Here is a 19,680-nt window from a genome sequence, read left to right as displayed (position 1 = left end):
ATTGTCATTCCACCAACTTCCGCCGAAATCTTCCGACCTAGAAACGGGTCCTAAAGCAGTACAGTGGGGCAGAAAAAAGTGGCGGCTCCATTGCGTGACTGTGAGGAGGGATGGCTCTGCTGGCTTTTTCCACATGTGAAGATAAATGAGTGTGCCTTTACACTGCAGCAGGGGAGGTTCTTGTCCCAGCAGGCCTCATGCGCATACAGCAGCCAGTAGTACAAAGCCACAAACACCATAATGAAACTATCAGTTAGCGCACGGCCATTTCAGAGCGGCCATTCCAACCCCAGCACCAGTCCAATGCCCGGCGCCCCTGGCTCCGCTAAGATTTAAGCCACTCCAGCACAGTTGACCCTGCGGGCAGTAATGTTTAATTGGCTGTTAGCACATTTGGGCTAAGGCTCACATGAATAAATGGCTGTCTTACCAGACTTGGTAGTTTGTGATCGGATTAACAACGCTGAATAATAAATGAATTTTTCCGCACATAACCAGCCGGCTAAATTCTCACTGTGAAATGTTGGCTTGGCAGAACTGAAAAATGCAGGGAATTGTTAGTGTCAGTCAATCAAACAATGTATCATATCTGGCTTTTAAAAAAAATTGCCAATATTGAGTCAAAAATCAAACTACGACTATGACCATTTAAAAAATCCATAGATTGTTTAATACAACATACCATATTTTCAACAATTTAACATCAATAAAATTGTGTTGAATAAAAAAAAAATCTGCATATTACTTTTATTGCACAGAACAATTTGAATGTATTTTGTCGTTGATTCTTTTCAATATCTTTGAATAAAAAGTTGGTTTGGACTACATATACAACATAGTCCTGGATTAGCATTAAAAAAAAACTCCAATTAATCTGAATTGAATGGGACAGCGGGGCTTGGTACAGTAGCCACAGGTTTAACAAAAAGAACATTTTTAATCAGCACATTAGAGCAGTATGCAGACTGGTATGTCCGATGGGTCTGGGGGGAAAATAAAAGGATTATTCTAAATCCTCTCCACGTAGTCCACGATTGGCCAAGCCATCTGTGTCACTTTCCATCACTTTAATCCATATTCCATACTTGCAAACCCTTTAACTTGTGATTTCAAACATCAGTCATTGTAAATAACTCAGCCCTTCACCTCCACCGGCATGGTCCAGCTGTCCACAGTGTGTATGCTGTAAAATATAAGGGCTTTGTATGTACAACCACGGTCCGTCCAAATCCATTGTTTGTTGGTCAGTTTTTATTTCTTTTTTTTTTTGTTCACATCTTTTGTATTTTTTTGAGAATCACAAACAGTAAACTAAAGCTGGGTCTGTGGATCCTGGATATGGCTGGCCGAAAGAGGAGGCGAGGAAAAAATGCCAATAAAGAAAAATAGAATGCTTAATCCATAAAACGCATTGCGATTTATGCTTCCCAAAATTCCACTCGAGAACCACCATTGGCAGTGGGTTAATGAACACATTACATTCTTGTCGTGTGTGTGTGCGTGCGCATGTATGCGCATGTGCGTGTGTGTTCATGTGTGCCCTTGCAACTTCTATGGAGGCCCTGTATTACGTTTCAATGCAGTCTTACTCGGCACACGTTTAAACCTTCTTAGGGACATCGAGCATTCTGGAGTTCAGTTGTAGCACTGAAATCAACTTGCACAAATCAAAAGTACTGCAAGGTAACCAGCTAACTCTTTTTGATGTGGCACTATCCAATCAGATCACGTAGCAGAAATGTAAATGTGATGGCGGAGGAAAGGGTGGCTACGCTCTGCTCATATCAAACAGAAATGCATCCTTGACGTCTGCAGACATCTGTGGATGTATGCAGAATATGGCCAGGCTGGGATTTACTTTTCCCTGAAAACGACAAAATCCCATCCGAGAGCAGGTTATCCGATTTGTTCAGTATTTATATTGAGGCATATGTGACATTCCACGCTAAATATGCTATGCCATTCCGCTCGGTTGAGCGCGTGACTCCATTTTGATTAATCTGGCCTTCCTGCTATGGTTACTGAAAACAGTTAACTGTGGAATGCTCTGTTTACTGTTCTCCATTAATGCAGGTCCCTTCAATATTCTTAAAGACGCTGCAGGCATTAAAAAGACAAAGATTTCTGAATCCTGGTAAAAGGGTCCATTTGTGCGGTGTAAATAATACAGAATACAGATAATTGATTTCAAACATTTGTTTTCAAATCATTTCTAATTTTTACAAGGTTCAGCAGAGCCCCAAAGGGCTCCACTTTGTTCCCTTTGGCTGAAAATAAAGTGCCGGATTTAAAGCTAAAATTACAGAACAAACTTTTTTTTTACACATCACAACACTGACATGTGGGGCTGAGAATTGAGAATGGTTTATTAATGGTTTGATATTGCCTACTTTCATTGCTTTTCCAGCTGTGACTGAAATTAAGTGTATGTACAACATGGGATTTTTGTTCTGTTGTTTATTGCAGCCTGAACATTTTTGTCCTTTTCTGCACATAATACAGGGGAACTGCAAAATGCAATGTGCTCACCAACCCATAGTATGACCTATCTTGTTGCTTTCACAAAACAAAACATGTTCCCATTGTTAGAAAAAATAAATGAGAAAAAAAAAAAAAACAAGCGAAAAGACAGCAAAGGAGAAAGATGATCCACCTTTCGTATTCCGGTGGATGAAAAGAACATCTCGAAGGGTTCACTTCTTTTTTTAATCAACTTTCTCCCCTGTAAAGCTCCATCAGAATCTGAATCCCATACAACAAAGTTCGCTTTCAAAAGAAAGGGGTCCCTGAAGGCCTAGCAGAAATGAACATCTAGGAGGGGGCTCTGCTGTGCTATAATTCTTTTTCCCTTAAATTCAACATATAATGAAAGCAAAGAATGTCTCCTCCCCATCTTTCAAGTCGGGAAAGAAAATTCAGTTACTCTACAGAAAATGTCTTAGGATCCAGGGTTTTTCTCTTTTGTAAGGGATGACTTCACTTATTCATTTATTATTCTTTTCTGAAAATGATTTTCTTTTTTGTAGGTCCCCTTGTTTCTGGGAGGCGGGGGCCCGTCAGATCATTTTCATGTTGAACTTCCGGGGGGCGTCCGCCCCGCTGCTGCTCATGCCAGCGTCTGACTTACGGGGTACGTACTCGATCTCAATGTTGTGCTTGGTGTTACCCTTCCCTCTGCTCCACAGAAACAGGAGTACAAGACAGAATAGAACTACCCCCAGGAAAGATATGAACCCCATGGTGGTGGCAATGATGAGGGTCTTTATGTCAAAGGGGAAGGGGACTGTAGCACGCGTCCCATTGGTGATGTTGTCATTGGGTTGGTTGGAGATGAAAGCAAAGGTTTTATTGGGCTGGTGGGGCCAGTCGGGGGAGTAACTGTGCACGTGCAGGTGAGCCAGCGACGTGTCGTTGCCCCCTGCATTGCTGGCGATGCAGGCGTACGTTCCGTTGTCCTGGATCTGAGCATACCTCACCTCCAGGGTGCCATCCGGGAACACCGTCAGGCGCCCGATGGTTTTGGTGGTGATGAACTGCTTCCGGGGGGACAGCCACATGATCACGGGGGCCGGGTCGCCGTCCGCCTGGCACACAAAGTGGACGGTGGTGCCCTCGTCCACAAACTTTTGCTGGGCCTTGCGGTCGCGGATCCTGGACTTGCGGCAGGTGAAATAGTTGGGCTGCAGGACGTCCGGAAAGTCCTTAAACTCCTTACCCTGGACAAACTCCGGGTAGGCACACGTGGGCTGCTGCCGGTTGAAGTTGAGCCTCCAGCGGCGGCGGAAGACCCACAGCAGGCGGCAGTCACAGGCCAGCGGGTTGTCATACAGGGCCAGGGTCTCCAGGTTGCCCACGGAGTGGAAGGCCGACTCCTCCAGGGTGCTGAGCGAGTTGCCGGACACGTTGAGGATCTTAAGGTAGTTGAGGCCGCGGAACGAGTAGGGCTCGATGTTGGCCAGCCTGCCTCCCACCAAGTGGAACTCCTGCAGCCTCAGCAGGTCATGGAGCTTGTTCCCCTCGATAGTCTGGATGGGGTTGTAGGAAAGGTTGAGAAAACGAAGGTAAACAAGGTGCCGGAGGGCTATATAGGGGATGCTGGTTAGGTTGCCATTAGTGATGGTCAAGGAGGTGAGGTTGAGGCCATAGAGGCAGTTGGAGGTCATGGTGTCCAGGTAGGGCCAGTTTGCGATCTCCAGCACCTTGAGCCGATACAGCCTCTTGAAGGAGTAGTCCCTGATGACATTGATGTTGAGGTGACGGAGCCTGAGGGAGATCAGGCTGTGGAGGTGAGTGAAGGCCTCGGTTGGGACGGAGGTCAGGTTGCACTTCTCCAGCGTGAGCTGCTCCAGGCTGCTGAGCCCATGGAAGGCTCGGTGGGAGATGAACACCAGGTCGTTGTCCCCCACCTCCAGGGCCCGCAGGTTATACAGGTCCTGGAACATGTAGTCCAGAAGGATGACAATCTTATTCTCGCTGATGTCCAGCTGCGTTAGGTTGCTGAGACCCGTGAACACGCCCAGCTGGATGAGCTTCAGCTTGTTGCTGCGCAGCCCTAATGTCCGCAAGCCGTAGAGGTTGTTGAAGGCCCCGGGCTCGATGGCCGAGATGGTGTTCTCGTTCAGCTCCAGGTCCTCCAGGTGGGGGTAGTTGGCGAACTCGTCCGGGTTGATGGTCTTGATGCGGTTCTTGCTGAGGTCCAGGAGGCGGGTCTCACTGGGGATGCCCTCGGGGACGGCCATCAGCTTCTTGCGGTGGCACACGACCGAGCGCTCCTGGGCACTGCACTCGCAGCGGGATGGGCAGCCCGTGGCCGAGCCCGAAAGCACGGTGCCCAGCATCAGTATCAGGATGGGCTGCCAGCAAGCCACCAGGTAGCTGTGCCCACTTGCCTCCCCTGCCACCATCCTACCTGTTACCTGAGGAGACACAACAGGGAGGAGGAAACCCATTAACAACGAATCGACGGAAAATAATATCAACAGTTTCCACACTCAAAGAGGCTCCACGGGTGCATTCTTAGGATTGGTTGACATGAGTCAATGATTGACAGGATAGCTCCAAAGGGATTCCTGAAGCCTCAATCATTATTCTTAAACAAAGCTCTGCAGGTTTGTGAGCCTCTTGTTCCCCTGTCACTTACTCATGATTAAAACTACTGCAGCCAATCCAAAGCATTTTCAGCAGCTTCATCGTGTGTTGCCGTGCTATCTTTGTACGTTTGTCGATTTGCTTGGTTCAGATCTGTAAGGGGACTCATTGTAATTGAACATATCTCTTGTATCCAAGTACAGATTCAAGAATAAGAAATAACGAGCCACCATCTGCTTCATTTTCCCACCGCATGCAATTAATTTTCCCCGTTTGGATGACTGACATATCAGTTCATACACAGGCGCATGGAACACCTAATCCGAATTAAACAGCTGAATACAAGTGCGTTGATAAGGAATCATATAATTTTCTGCCACAATAGAGTAATATAGTCTTTGTGACATTTATACTCTGTTGTTACAATTTAAACTGGAAATAAATGTAGAGCATTGCTTATATGACTGCAGAGCCTAGACATTTCACATACTCTCAGACTGCAATATTCATGACACGAAGGAGGGAGGGAATCAGAGGTGCTAGGCGGAACGTGTACACACGTATAATGGAGCGGACTGACACATTTGAATTCTGCAACACTCATTCAAAGGAATTTCATATGCATGGGCGTGCTCTGATGGAGAGGCAATAGCAGCAAAAAAAAGCGGCACTATATTGGCTTCTGAGTACATATCGGTGCTTAGGAGTGCTTGATAAAGAACTGCACTCGGACAGGAGGGAAAATTCAAGTTATGCGAAGCGTGAGCCGCGACAGGCTGTCCAATCCCCCCCTCCCCCGCCCTCCCCGGTTTCTTTAGTAAATGAAGGGAGGTGAGGGTCCTTTACATGACACGCTAGGTGAGGTAGCAACGTGCCGTGAAAGGAAAGTCTGGGTGCCGGCGGCCATGAGGAGGCAAGAAGGCATGACTGAGTTAAGGAAGCTAATGAGCTGAAAACAATGCTGGTAGCAAAATGGAAAAACGCTCTCTCTCACTCTCGAGACCCAGAGTTGCGGTCTTTTTCAAATGGGTCTGCGTATTTAGGCCTCGCGCTTAGTAATGTACAAAGGGGGAAAGAATAATCGTGCGCTGAGTAGCCAATCTTCTTTAACTTAAAAAATCTTTATCTGCAGGATAGCTGCACTACGCTGCCGTGAACCTAGAATCCATTGAATCCCCGCTGATCGCAAAAGGGACCCAAGAGGGATGGGATCTTGGCCAAAACCTCTTTACAGGTTGTCAAGATTATATCTAACAGTTTGAAGTGTGTCATGACCCAGGGACAACAGAAGCTGATGTGAGCACTGCTCAGAAAAGATAATAATCTTTTGCATTCTTAGCGGTGCCCGTACACGCCTTGACGGCAACCCACACATATCCAATATAATCATGCGGGCCCACGCTCGGCGTAACTCAAGTTCAATCAGCTGGTGCTGCTTTCTTAATATTAAATGATGGCGTTTCAAAAGGAGCCAGGTGCTGCTGAAATGAGCCGCATTTTTCAAAAAGTAATCAAATTCCTGCTGTGTCAGGGACACGTTCTCTGAGAACATCTGCAGCACGTAGACTTTGCATAATTATTTTTCTTCTTACCCACCGCCTGTGCTCTTTCCAGTGCTGTGGGAATACGGGGGGGGGGTGTAGGACCTCCAGCAGCGGCCAGAAATCGAAGACAAACTACCACAACAGTGGGAAAGAATGCACCACTAGCAACATACACTTACAGTCCCCCTAAGACTAAACAATACCCGATCATCAGTGAAAAATAGGAGTAATCATGTAAATTAAAATAAATATACACTTAAACTAAAGGTCCGCACTTTAACCTCATAAACACTCACTGAGGAACACCTGCACACCTATTTATTCCTGCGATTATCTAATCAGCTAATTGTGTGGCAGCAGTACAATGCATAAATTCAGATACAGACACAGGTCAGGAGCTTCAGGTAATGTCCGCATCAACTATCAGAATCCGGAAAAATGTGATCTAAGTGACTTTGACCGTAGATTGATTGTTGGTGCCAGAAAGAGTATTTCAGAAACTGCTGATCTCCTGGGATTTTCATGAAAAACAAAAAACATCCAATGAGCAGCAGTTGTGTGGACATAAAGGCCTTGTTAATGAGAGAGGTCAGGGGAGAAGGGCCAGACTGGTCAAGGCTGACAGGAAGGTGACAGTAGTACAAATAATCATACATTACAACAGTGGTATGCAGAAAAGCATCTCTGAACACACAACACGTCAAACCTTGAAGTGGATAGGCTACAGCAGCAGAAGACATAATAAGTCTAAAAATAAGCCCAATAAATACCTAATAAAGTGCTCACTGAGTGTACACTGTTTCATTTAAAATCCAATGAGTGCAGAGTCAAAACAACTAAAATTGTGTCACTGCCCAAATTCTTATGGACTACACTGAGAAAATCTAAACTATATATGATAAACACACACACAGTTTCACCCTTGGTGAAAATAATTAATGGAAATAATTAATTTGATGACATTTTTAAGAGTCAACTTATGTTTTTTTGTTCTTCATATTGTCCTTGCTGCCTTTCCTGCTGGACTTTCTAACATTTACATGTCTGAATGGTTCAGCTCAGCTTTAATGAGCTAACTGGCCAAATAAAAGTCAAATTATTTAGCCATGGGAATTTGGACCTCTAAATGGAAATTAGCCATTTTAAAATAATTTTCCTCAATGTGTCAGTTTTTTTTTTTTTTTTTTTTTTTTTTTTAAATGTCATCCACTCCTGCTCGGAAAATATGGGAGCAACTCACAGGTAAACAATTGCTATTCAGTGCATGCAGGTAAGCCCTTGTGTCTGATGAATGTAGCCTCGTGAGACTACATCAAGCGAAGAAGGAATTCATATGATTATGACTGCGGGCGGCTCAGTGCTTTACAGCTCAGGCCTTCAAGCTTCACGGATGTATGGAAACACTCGAAATGTTTCTTCTGGATGAACTAGTTGATTAATTGATAAATCTGTTACTGTCGCTTGGCAACCGCGAAAAGTCACTGTACCTATCCAGAATTCCATTAGATAAGGATTGTACTTTCGCAAAAAGCCATGGGCGCCTATTGGTTAAATAAAAAATACATGAGGAAAGAGGCCAGCTGAATGTATCTTTAATTTTTAAAGGCAGTACAGCACAGGGAATATGGTTCCTGGATTTTCGATTTATTGCAAAAAAACATGCACTTGTGAACGTACACAGCAATCACAGAGGTTTGGAAAAAGTAATAAGTAAAAATGGACCAAAAAAGTAAGGCACAAGTCCTCATTTAAATGAACAGATTGAGAGTCAGAGCTGCTCAGTAATTGCAATAATATTCCTATTTTTTTGAAACAGTGGGACACCAGCCACTCACTCAAAAGAATGATAATGATTTTTCAGCCTCAGAGGTAGTGCACAAAATCCCACTGCGATCAAACATTCTGATCACAGAGGCCAGTTTGCCTGGCGGTGAAAAATGTAATAATCAAATAACTGGCTTGCTCACACAAGCCGGAGTTTGACCATTGGATAACACTGATGCAAAATTGGCACCGAATTTCAAACCTGCCGTGGCGGTTTTGACGCGCGATTCCCCGGGTAAATACGATGTCGTGAGAAAACGACTTCTAACACTTACTGTGCATTTTAACAGGGCAAAAATAGAGTTAGCTAGATTTGGCAATCGTTTAGAAAAATGACACTCCCCCTCCCCTCCCCGCCCATCTTGCGCGCTCTTCTGCAGAAAACCTCCGAACACCTTGCGTAAGGCAGGGGTGTCAAAGTGGAACCTGACAGGACCGCGGAGCCATCAACGATATAATTAAACGCGCTGGAAGGCCCCTGCCCGCCTGTTTCTATGCATCATGAATTTACTTCATTCACTGGCCTCCCCTAGGAGTCACTGTCAATTTGTGATAGCAGCAGCCCACTCGCACAGTCCTCTCCCATGGTGCTTAGCGATTTAACCTCCCTTATTAACCTGCCGTTCAAAAAGTACCCCAGGAAACACAAGGACAAGCAATCTGACTGCATATAAAAATGTTTGTAGACCAGCGTGCTGCATAAATAAAAAACAGCTACAAATGCCCTGCGCTGTATTATTCTGACTGCGAGTACACGTTCATACATTCCTGTATTCAAAATGACAACTCTAAACCAAGTTACAGATAAATACTGCTTCCAATATGTGAGAGAAATTGCAATATGATATTTTGTGGTTAGTTTTTATTTTGTGTCTATTGGCCCAAAGCCTTCATGAAGCATCATGATTTTGTTTCTATGCCAAAACCTTTTTTGTGAAAGAAATTTATTAGAAAATGCAATACTTTAGGAAGGTTATCTGTACTTACATTCCCCAGTGTAATAAAACACACGGGGCTAGTTTTGCAGACACTTATTATGCCTAGTCCTAGACTAAATTCAATTTTGAATGGAGATTATCTATACAACACTCAATATAGTCCAGGACAAAGCTTAATCTGTGTCTGAGAAATCGGCCCTGAATTAAGTTGATTATGCGGTTAATGTCAGTAATGCACTAAAATTGAAAGGACAAGTTAAAAAACAAACAACAAAGAAAAAACTTGGAGGGCAGTATAGGGCTGTACTTTATACAGTATATGCCAATTTAAGGTCTTTAAGTCTTTTTAATGCCTATTTAAGAGTACATTGGTTTCCAACAGAGCCATCTTTTTTCAGGAAATCAGTTTCTCTATTTTTTCAAGCAGGAACAGCTTACCAGGAACATTACTGCCTCATGCTGGAGTCTCTTTGATTACTGCTTTGATATTTGTATCAATCCGCCAATATCACCCTCTTAAATTCATAGGTTTATGAACTGTACAGGTTGTGTTTTTGGCTTTGCTCCAGGTGCATCTTAAATATTTGATGACTTTTGAAGTCCTCAGGCTGGCAATTACAGTCAGGCCCAGATTCACTCGAGTTAAAGATCAGTGTTAAAAAAGTGAGTAACTGAATGCCTCAAATGGCCTTAAATCAGTGACATCTCCTGTACCGCTGCAGCCAAATGAGCCCTGCCGTTTGGTTCTGGTTTGGTAACATTTCCAAATTCTGGTCCATTTCTCCCCACTTCTGGTTCCATTCCAGATAGTATTTCTGCCCATTTCTAATTCTCTACATTAGTTACATACATGGTTCCTGGATATAGATTTTGATTGCATATTGCAAACCATCTTGATGTATCTGGAAGAGTTAGTCTAATCTATTTCACATTTCTACATGGTGAATCACCCGATACAATGCAACCGCTGATTAATAGAACAAGAATTCTTGGTTTTCATTCTCTTCTTTTCCTTTTTGGATTCAAAACACCAATTCCCTTCCACAACTCAGGATTAACATAATTTAAAGGTCAGATTCTCAAATATGTCTTATCGTCCTCTTGCAGAGATGTGGTCTTAATGCGATTCTTCTTTGCAATCAGCACGCCAGTACGCTCTTGGAGAAATGCATTAATTTCAGTAAGGTACAGAGGGAGAGAGAGGGAGAGAGGGAGAGGGAGAAGACTGAGAGAGAGGGTAAGAGAGATAGAGAGAGAGGAGATAGAGACAGAGAGAGAGAGGGTGAGAGAGATAGAGAAAGAGAGAGAAAGAGAGAGATTGAGAGAGCAAATGAGAGAGCAAGAGAGACAGAGAGAGAGAGAGAGAGAGAGAGGGAGGGAGGGAGAGAGAGAGTGAGAGAGGGAGAGAGAGAAGACAGAGAGAGGGTGAGAGAGAGATAGAAAGAGAGAGAGAGAGACAGAGAGAGAGACAGAGAGAGAGAGAAATGACCTAGATTTCTGTATGCAAATAGATTACAGGGGAGAAAATACTGAACATTTGGACTGCCAGACTGAGGCCCAGTCTAAAACTGATATTAGGAACAGTGTTTCATTCAAAGCATTATGTTTGAGGAAATAATTATCTGTTAATTGGCCCATCATATGGCTAAGACACTGTGGTTCAAAGCATCGAGGGGCACTGAACAAATGATAGCCGCGCCCATCTGGGGGGTCATGAGGCTTCACTCTTCCTTCACGCTTGTCTAACAGCAGTTATTCAGCTCTACACATAAATACAGTGGGGTGCAAAAATTTGGGCACCCCTGGTTAAAATGGCTGTTACAATGAATCTGTCCGTGAGGGAGAGCAAAACTGAATTAAGAGTTAAACATGGGACCTTTCTGCAAATTTTAAAGCAAGATTGCTTTTTATTTTCATTTTTTACTGTTTAAAAATTATTTAAAACAAAAGAAAAAGGCCCTGTGCAAAAGTTTGGGAACCCTTTTGGATTATTCTTACTTCAAAAAGATGATTACTAAGGCCCAGTCCCCGGTGATTCACTCGTTAGGGCTTCAATGAGTCAGGTGAATATAATTCCAGGGCTGAACTTTTTATTCTGAAGCAACTCCATGCCTTCTAAAGTATCCAAATACAGTGGCTGTTCTGCCTGGTGTTAACAACCATTGGTTCCTCTAAACAGTTCACCAAGGATGTCAGAAAGAAATGGTTCAGTTACACCAAGAAGGGGAAGGCCACAAAAAACTCTCAATGTTACAAACTTTCCAGTTGAAGTCAAGGCAAGGTCTGGAAAATCTTCAGATAGAATGGCCTGAGGTCTGGTGAGAAATGCTCAGAAGAACCCAAACATCACTGCAAAAGAGCTGCAAAATAAGGGTAACGGTTCAAAGGACAACAATACAACATACTTGTAGACCTACATGGCAGAGTTGCTAGAAAGAAGCCTTTCCTATGACCTCAACACAAAATTAAGCATCTGAATTATGCAAAAGAAAACATACTGAAGCCTGAAGCCTTTAAGCTTTTTGGCTACCACCAAAGAAGGTAGGTTTCATCTGGTTAATGTTTTATTTCTTATTATGATTCAGTAATAACTTGGATGATGATGACTCACTATTATTATAACTATAATTCATATTACTCATCTCATCTTCACATGCCAAATAAGGAACACGATGTGTAATATTGAATACAAAGGCAATATATAGAGTTTCAGCGCATAATGATTTCTAATTTCTAATAATGAAGCTGATGTGGTTTTGATTTATGAATTAATTATTTAATTCTGCCTTCTACTGTACTTAAATGTGTCTACTAAGCAGAAGATAATTCCTGAAAACAGTGGAAGACAATGAAGGGAAACTGTCCTTGATATACAGAGATTTATTGCGATGGTATTTAATTGTGTATATTGAATGATTCAATACCATAGCATTAATTCTTACAATTACATTACTGAATGTAATGCCCATTTAATTTTCACTTCATAGCCACTGCAAAGTTAGATAACAGAGGAAACATAATAATTTGTCTTCATCAGTTTGATTCATGTTCTATTTTTGCTGTTTATTAGGATACAATTTTGTGTTCCAGTCAACAATATTCCTTTATGACCACAGTATGTTTGATTCCATGATAATCAATACAAACGTATATTCTGATAACTGATGCACCACTGAGGCAAAAAAAGACCACCTAAGTTGAGTTTCCATCAAAGAGGGAATGGAATACCTTTGTCTGCCAATGCCAGTCCGGTCTTAGGTAGTTAAACACCTGAGATCTGAAAGAAAAGCCATCTTAAGCTGCGAACAGCTGTGTTAACACGGCAGTGTTAAAGGCCTTAGCCAACACCAGGGCGGAGGGTGATTAGTCAGCATTGTGTGTAATCCCAGGAGGAAGTCCTGCAGGAGCACTGCCCCATTTGTATGCCTGTGTAAGTCTGTATGAGACACTGCAGAATATGGTGTATTATTAATAATAATAATAATAATAATAATAATAATAATAATAATTGACATGGTCCAAGCAGCATAGCAGCAGTCGGCTAGCACAAAGACTATGATGGAGGAAATCAACAGTGGCAATTGGAGAACATCCAAACTATGCAGAAAGGGCCCTGGCCAGATTCAAACCTACTGTGCTTTCCGCTGGATCACCGTCCAAGGAGGGATTTTTGTCACTGGCAAAAGAAAAAGTGAAATATTAACCATTCAAAATGGCAGCCAGTTTATGAATTGGGTGATCCATTGGCAAGTTATTTGGTAATTAGCTGAAAGAGTTATGATGCTTTTAGCATTTTCCCTGCAATAGGCCACATATTTACCCTGTAGGACCAAATGATACAGGCAACCTTGGTTAATTGTGCCACAGACATGTATCCATTTTCGTGAGAATCCAACTTGGCCATCAGAAGGAATATCAAACCCCAACTGTGTCTCACTGCAGGCCAAAGCCAGGTGTCTGCTGGTCAAGGCGCTAATAGATTCCAGAAGCTTAAATCTAGTATGTCTCCAGCACAGGAAGCAGTCTGTGTCTAACCCCCAACACACACAAACACACACACACACACACACACACACACATACACACAGAATTACTCAAACATCACACATCACATCAGGCTTTTTTCATAGAGAAGTGGTACAAAAAGAGAGCAAGGGGTACATGAGAAACGTGCACGCTTTCTACATTTCCACACCCTGCCCGTTTTTCTCTGGACAAAACAGCGTGCGCTTTGTATGATTGTGCTGAAGCTCTGGGTGTGTACGTGTCCTGTTAACACGGACTGAAAAGGACCAGCACTTCATCTCCGGGGCGAAGCTTCCCAGCTTAAACAATGAGCCGTCAAAGAAGAGTTATTATGCCAGGGGCGCCGTGAAAAGCCAAGGACCCGGCCTCGCACGAGCCTGAAGGCGGCCATCGCGGCCGAAATGGACTTTCCTCTGCCGTCCCGGGCCAGCCAGCCCAGCGGGCCGGCGGGTACCGGGCCGTTACGAGGCCCGGTTTTATGGATCTTTCATTTGAAGGCCGAATTGCGGCAGGAAGGTGACCCCGGTGCGGAGGGGAGGTGCGTATCAGCACCGGCGAGGTGGGCTTATGCTGAGCATGATACGCCGTCGCTCAAATCTGAGCTGACGTGGGACAGATGGACCCGCAAAGCTTTAATCCCGGGAAAGAAGCCGTCTGGCGCCATGGAGACTCGGCCCCCGGGGCTGGAGAGCAGCTGCCCCCTGTGAGCCAGGCCCACCTGACCTTCCCTTTCACCTGCAGCTCCAAACACACCTCCGCTAGCCTCCGCAATACCTAATCTGCAATAACCACTTGATGCTATGTATGTAACAATACCAATGAACTCATATGTCATCTCACAACAATATGAATTCAGTGTAATACTCATGTTAAACACGTGCTAAAGTACTAACCATACACAAAACCCTGCTGGCAAGTCAAGAGTTATCGAAGGTAAACATAACATGCTCTTAACACATTTCTGCAGTCACTTTTTTAAAGGACCTGATTCAGTTCTACTGGCTGCATACAGGTAGCTGTTGTCTTTCTGAGAAATGAAACTGTAAAAGTAGCACAGCTCCCAAAATCATAGCCCAGCCATGATGACAGTCACATAACAGTGGCTATCCCCTCAACGCCCTGCGGAAGGGTAGCGCTGCAGCCCCTGTCTGAATGCCTGCGTGATTTAAGCAAAGGGCAGAGAAAGTCAACACAGCAAACGGAAACAAAGATAACTTTTCCATAGGGATGAAATCCTGGGTTAACCAAACCACGATTTAGATACCTCTGTTCGAGAGCTTCAAACCCAACTGGATTTCCCAGATAGCCCTGAGTGTCTGTGTGTGATCTGTGCACAAAATCTTTGTCTGTGTATTGAGCCTCCTTTTGAGCGCGGAGGCCTTTGGCAAATAACGGCAGCGATGTTCGGAAACGTCCGGAGCAGCATCGCCCACAGAGCTATGGTCCTGTTCGGGGCGGATTGGTTTAGAGTTTGTGGATCTTTGTTGAGGCTTTTATGGATTGAGACATAAACTCTTTTACTTTTTTGCCAAATAATATGAACCTACTCCCAATGTGGTAAGACAGTTTGACTCATTTCAACATTTGCCAATGGAATAAGAAGATTTCACTTTTCAAGCCTTGTCAAACATTAAAAAGAGCTAACATTTTCTACATAAGTCTTATTCCAACACTAATATTCTTGATAAGACAGTGACTTTTTGCAGTGAAACAGGTCAGGATTCTGTCACCCATCAACATACAAAATGCGAGAAAAAGTTCCACCGCAGTGGAGCCAAAAACACTCACGGATCACAAAGTGATGAAATGTTGATAAAAGGGTGAGTTAATGAAGGGATCTGGGAAACTGCTCATTAGTGAATTAAAGATGAATGCCCTCAGTGTTAATGAGAGGAAATGTACTTAATTTGTCCCCTTACAGAGGATTAGCAGGCTGCATTATGCGCGTAAGGAGGCTAATGGGTTTCAGAAACAGATGTGCGTGATGTACAGCACGCGGCTCTGCCATCTCCACACCTCTTTGGGCTCCCAGCCTTTCTGTTCACAAAGCCTGTGGTTGAATAAATGAATAAATAAATAATGTATCCAAAGTGACTTACAGTTGATTAGACTAAGCAGGGTAGGTTATTTATTTATCCAAAGTGACTTACAGTTGATTAGACTAAGCAGGAGACAATCTTCTCGGGAGCAATACGAGGTCATGCTCAAGGGCCCAACAGGTGTGCAAATTATAGATTATTATTGTGGCTACACCGAGGCTTGAACCACTAACCTTCAGGGGGGCAGTTATGTGCCTTACTAGGCCCCATTAAAGACTGTGCACCCAAAACTGTTAACACTAAACTGGAAACTTCTAGAACATGGACACATGGAGGAAAGAGAGCACCCCAGAGCTGAATATCTAGCCCGTGGATAGCATATCTGTGCTTTGACCTTGGATGAAACCCGGTAACTTCCAGACTAGAGCTCAGAGGGGCGGCGTTCTTGCCTTTTCCGCAGCAGAGAAACCATGGTTACGATAAGAACGGCAGGCCCTTCCACACTCGGCAGTTCTCACCTTTCGGAAACAGCCGTCCCCGTTGTAGTTTTCTTTCGTGCGCGAGATTATATCAGGCCTCAAGGCCTCAGCTACCCTTCCTTAGAGCCACTTGCTGCTAAAGTGGCAAAAATGAAAAAGCACACGGCGGTGTGAAAAAAAAAAAGAAGCAATAATTGATTTAAGGTCACCTGGTCTCATATTTCATATGGGCTGTGACCTTGTCTGCTGGTTTGATCCATAGGCGGGCCACTCCCGCACGTAGCAGTGCTTACTTATCCCTGACACTTCAGCAGTGCCGGGGATCATGTGCAGACTGCTTATGTGCACACCAATAAAACAGCCACCCCCCTCCAAAAAAATGAAAGATATATTCTCTGGATCGACCAAATGCAGTCGAATAGCGGAACCGCTGAACGAAAACATACATCTGTTGTCACCACTTAAAAAGTGAATACATCACTGGGTACGCGTTCCAAACTGACCCAGCAGAATGAACGGGCAGATTGGTTTACGAAATGCGAAAATGTGCGGTTGTCATCGCAACGCCGTGGGTGAGAGAGAGGAAGTTGAAATCGACGAATCAGCAGAACGCAACTTTTTTTTGGAGCCCTGCCTTTGATTTTTTTTGCTGGCGGAAATAAAAAAACCAAATCACAGAAAAAAGGTGTGAAAACGAAGGCTGCAGCTGGTCTGCATGAGGTTTGATCAGAGAGGCTCTGTACCGTGGTACAGTACAGCGCCTGGATAGCACTGTTCTTCAACCTCAGACTGTGTTCACATTACATTAATGGCATTTAGCAGACGCTCTCATCCAGAGCGACATACAGTTGATTAGACTAAGCAGGAGACAATCCTCCCCTGGAGCAATGCAGGGTTAAGGGCCTTGCTCAAGGGGCTGTGCGGATCTTATTGCGGCTACACCGGGGCTCGAACCACCGACCTTGTGTGTCCCAGTGTCCCAGGCAACTTAACCACTACGCTACAGGCCGGCCTGTTTAAACGGCCAGCAGACCACAATGCTGCCGGTGTCCGAGATGGAGTGCGGGATTGTTGCCGTTTTTGTCGGTTTCCGGACTCTAAATACAGAGGACGACTGTATCCAGGCACTATGTTGTTGAATGCTATTTCACTGGCGGAAAAGGGGAAGAATTGTCAGGGTTACAGTTGCCATTATTGCCCTGTTTTCAGTGCATGCCATTATCTGCGAAACTCACCGGCTGCAACCGTCTAGACTTTTTTTCATTGTTGCCTGGGCTTATCAGTCAACGAGGCTACTCGAAAAGAGCTTTTTCTTTCCTTCTATTGCATACGCTTGCTTTCAATGAACTTTTCTTTTTTGAAATTTGAAAGTTTTTATTAAAAAGTGTTGTCAAAGAGATGAATCACGTTTACACAGAATTGGGAAATCAGACTTCCTGAACGCTGTTATGAATCATATCTCTTATGCTGTTATACTGATACGATTCTATTCACATGCATTGATTTTCCGTTTTACTTCATAAAAGCATAATTAATATCCAGCTACTCAGTGAATCCATCCGTTCATTCCAAGGGCAAGACAACACTCTTTGCTTGTGTGTGTCTCTGCGTGTGTATGTGTGCCTTATGGTGGTACAGCACAAAGGTACAGGGCATATTGGTAACTAAGAAGGCTGCAGTTACACACTGCTGCTCCCTCAAATACTTTCCTGCCAAATACCCAGATGTAATACGTTGTGCATAAGACAATAAATAATAATTTCAGTCAGATAATTATAAAGATGTTATGCCCTTGAGTACTTGCATACAGTAATATGATAAACCACACTAAACTCAGGAAACACAGGCAAATTAAAAGAAGAAAACACAAGTCTGCATATGTTTACATAGTTTGTCAATTCCTTTTTAAAAGCAAATAATATTCGATGAGCAAATGCTTTATCCAAGGTGTTCTGGTTAAGCTGCCAAACAATGTGAATGTACTGTCAAAATAACAGTAAAAATGACAATTAATGTCACAGTCTATACTATACTGTATATGCAGATTGTATAGAATTTAATTCAATGTAGTTATATTCATGTTATGCAATTTTGGACCCTGTGTGAGTAGTGCATTGAAAACATGATTTGTACATGTAAATACAGCAAAGGTCAAAACAGGGGATTTCCAAACCAGACATGGATTAATATTAAAGATCAATTTTGGTAAAGGCAGAGAAGAATGCCTCCATTGTGATAGTTAGCCTCAGTTATGGTACCATTAAGACACATTACATAACACTGAACATTTGTACTTATGCTATATACAGTTTTCCCCATTGGGTGATTGGCACACAACATTCTTACTTAACATGAAGTTAATCAATGGTACATAATACAAAATATCTACCATTTAACTAATTTCTACGAGTCAATATTAGCTTCCTGTTTATCACTGAATAAAAAGGCAGGCTGGCTGCATTAAAAAATGATGACAACTGCCCATCTAATTTCCAGCAAATTCTAGCAGATTGAAGAGGGTTTTGTACTTCCCTCAACTATTATTTTCTCTGTTTTTAACATATTATTAATTTTCATAATGTAAAAGAGACCTGCCATGCCAAACCAGGAAGTGGGCAGGAATTGTGAGCAGCTTTCTGACGTGCGTGACACATTACATTATTACATTAATGGCATTTGGCAGACGCTCTTATCCAGAGCGACATACAGTTGATTAGACTAAGCAGGAGACAATCCTCCCCTGGAGCAATGCAGGGTTAAGGGCCTCGCTCAAGGGCCCAACGGCCGTGCGGCTCTTATTGTGGCTACATGAACCACCGACCTTGCGTGTCCCAGTCATGTACCTTAACCACTACGCTACAGGCCGCACATACACTGAGACTGTGTGTGACTTTTCTCTGGGTCTGTGATAAGTAAATACAGCCAGTGAAGCCTGCTCAGGGCCAGGGGTGTGTGTGGCCATTGGCAGGGTGCGGCTGTGCGATGCTGATTTAATCACGGCTGGCATTTCGGCGCGAGCCCCCCCCCCCCCCCCTGCGCTCCTCGCCCCGCTGCGGAGCGCGCGCCTCGGCTTCCGGCCCCCGGGGCCCGGCGGAAGCGGCCCTCACACAAACCGAAGTGTAATTAACGCCTGCCGGAGGAGAGGTGACCCGTCATAAAGAGCACGCAAGACTCCTGTCAGAACGCTGGCTGTGCGGAGGCGGCTGTGCAGCGGCAGGAAGTGGGAACAGGCTGCCGCAGCGTTTAAGGCCGGCGTCCGGCTCCAGAGCGCCATAACTCGCCATCGCCACTGAGTCTCCGCCCATCACGCCATCGCGTGTCGAGCGCTGCCCTCGGTCCAGGCCGGGGTCCTTTTTTCATCCCAAAAAAACATGGAATTACTTGCAGATTAGTACTTGTTTCACAATATTAGTATTTTCCTCCAGATTTCATCGAGGGCTTTGCCTATGATTTTAAAGCTCAAGTTCACCAGCACTCTGGATGGCAAGAGGGAAAAACAGCAGCACATCTGCATATGCAGACACTCTGTGTCCCGGTCCATGACGTTAAGCACAGAATATCCGGAAGCTTCCACAGTTTCCAACAGTTAGGACTCCTGTAGCCATTCTTCACACCAGGGTCCCGAATTAAGACTCATCTTCGCCTGCCTCTTAATTTGACAAATGGGGCAGGAGCCAGAATGCGACCTCATCTCAATTCCAGGCGAGTAATAGCAAATAAAAAAGGTTACAAAAAAAAGCCG

At 44.0% G+C, this 19,680-nt stretch overlaps 1 protein-coding gene across 2 annotated transcripts in view; it reads right to left on the bottom strand.

Annotated features, from left to right (window-relative positions):
* Positions 1–643: 643 nt before the first annotated feature.
* lingo1a (leucine rich repeat and Ig domain containing 1a) overlaps positions 644–19,680 on the bottom strand; it is a 70,011-nt gene continuing 50,974 nt past the window's right edge. For both annotated transcript variants that reach the window (XM_061222024.1, XM_061222023.1), the window contains exon 2: positions 644–4,916. In XM_061222024.1, the coding sequence (XP_061078008.1) occupies positions 3,057–4,904 (1,848 nt within the window). In that variant the 5' untranslated portion in view covers positions 4,905–4,916 and the 3' untranslated portion in view covers positions 644–3,056. The remainder of the gene's footprint in view (positions 4,917–19,680) is intronic.

The sequence above is a fragment of the Conger conger genome, chromosome 15 (genome assembly GCF_963514075.1).
Source record: "Conger conger chromosome 15, fConCon1.1, whole genome shotgun sequence".
In the NCBI taxonomy this organism is placed as follows: Eukaryota; Metazoa; Chordata; class Actinopteri; order Anguilliformes; family Congridae; genus Conger; species Conger conger.
The sequence above is the reverse complement of the archived record's forward strand: the minus strand, read 5'-3'. Positions and strand labels throughout refer to the sequence as shown.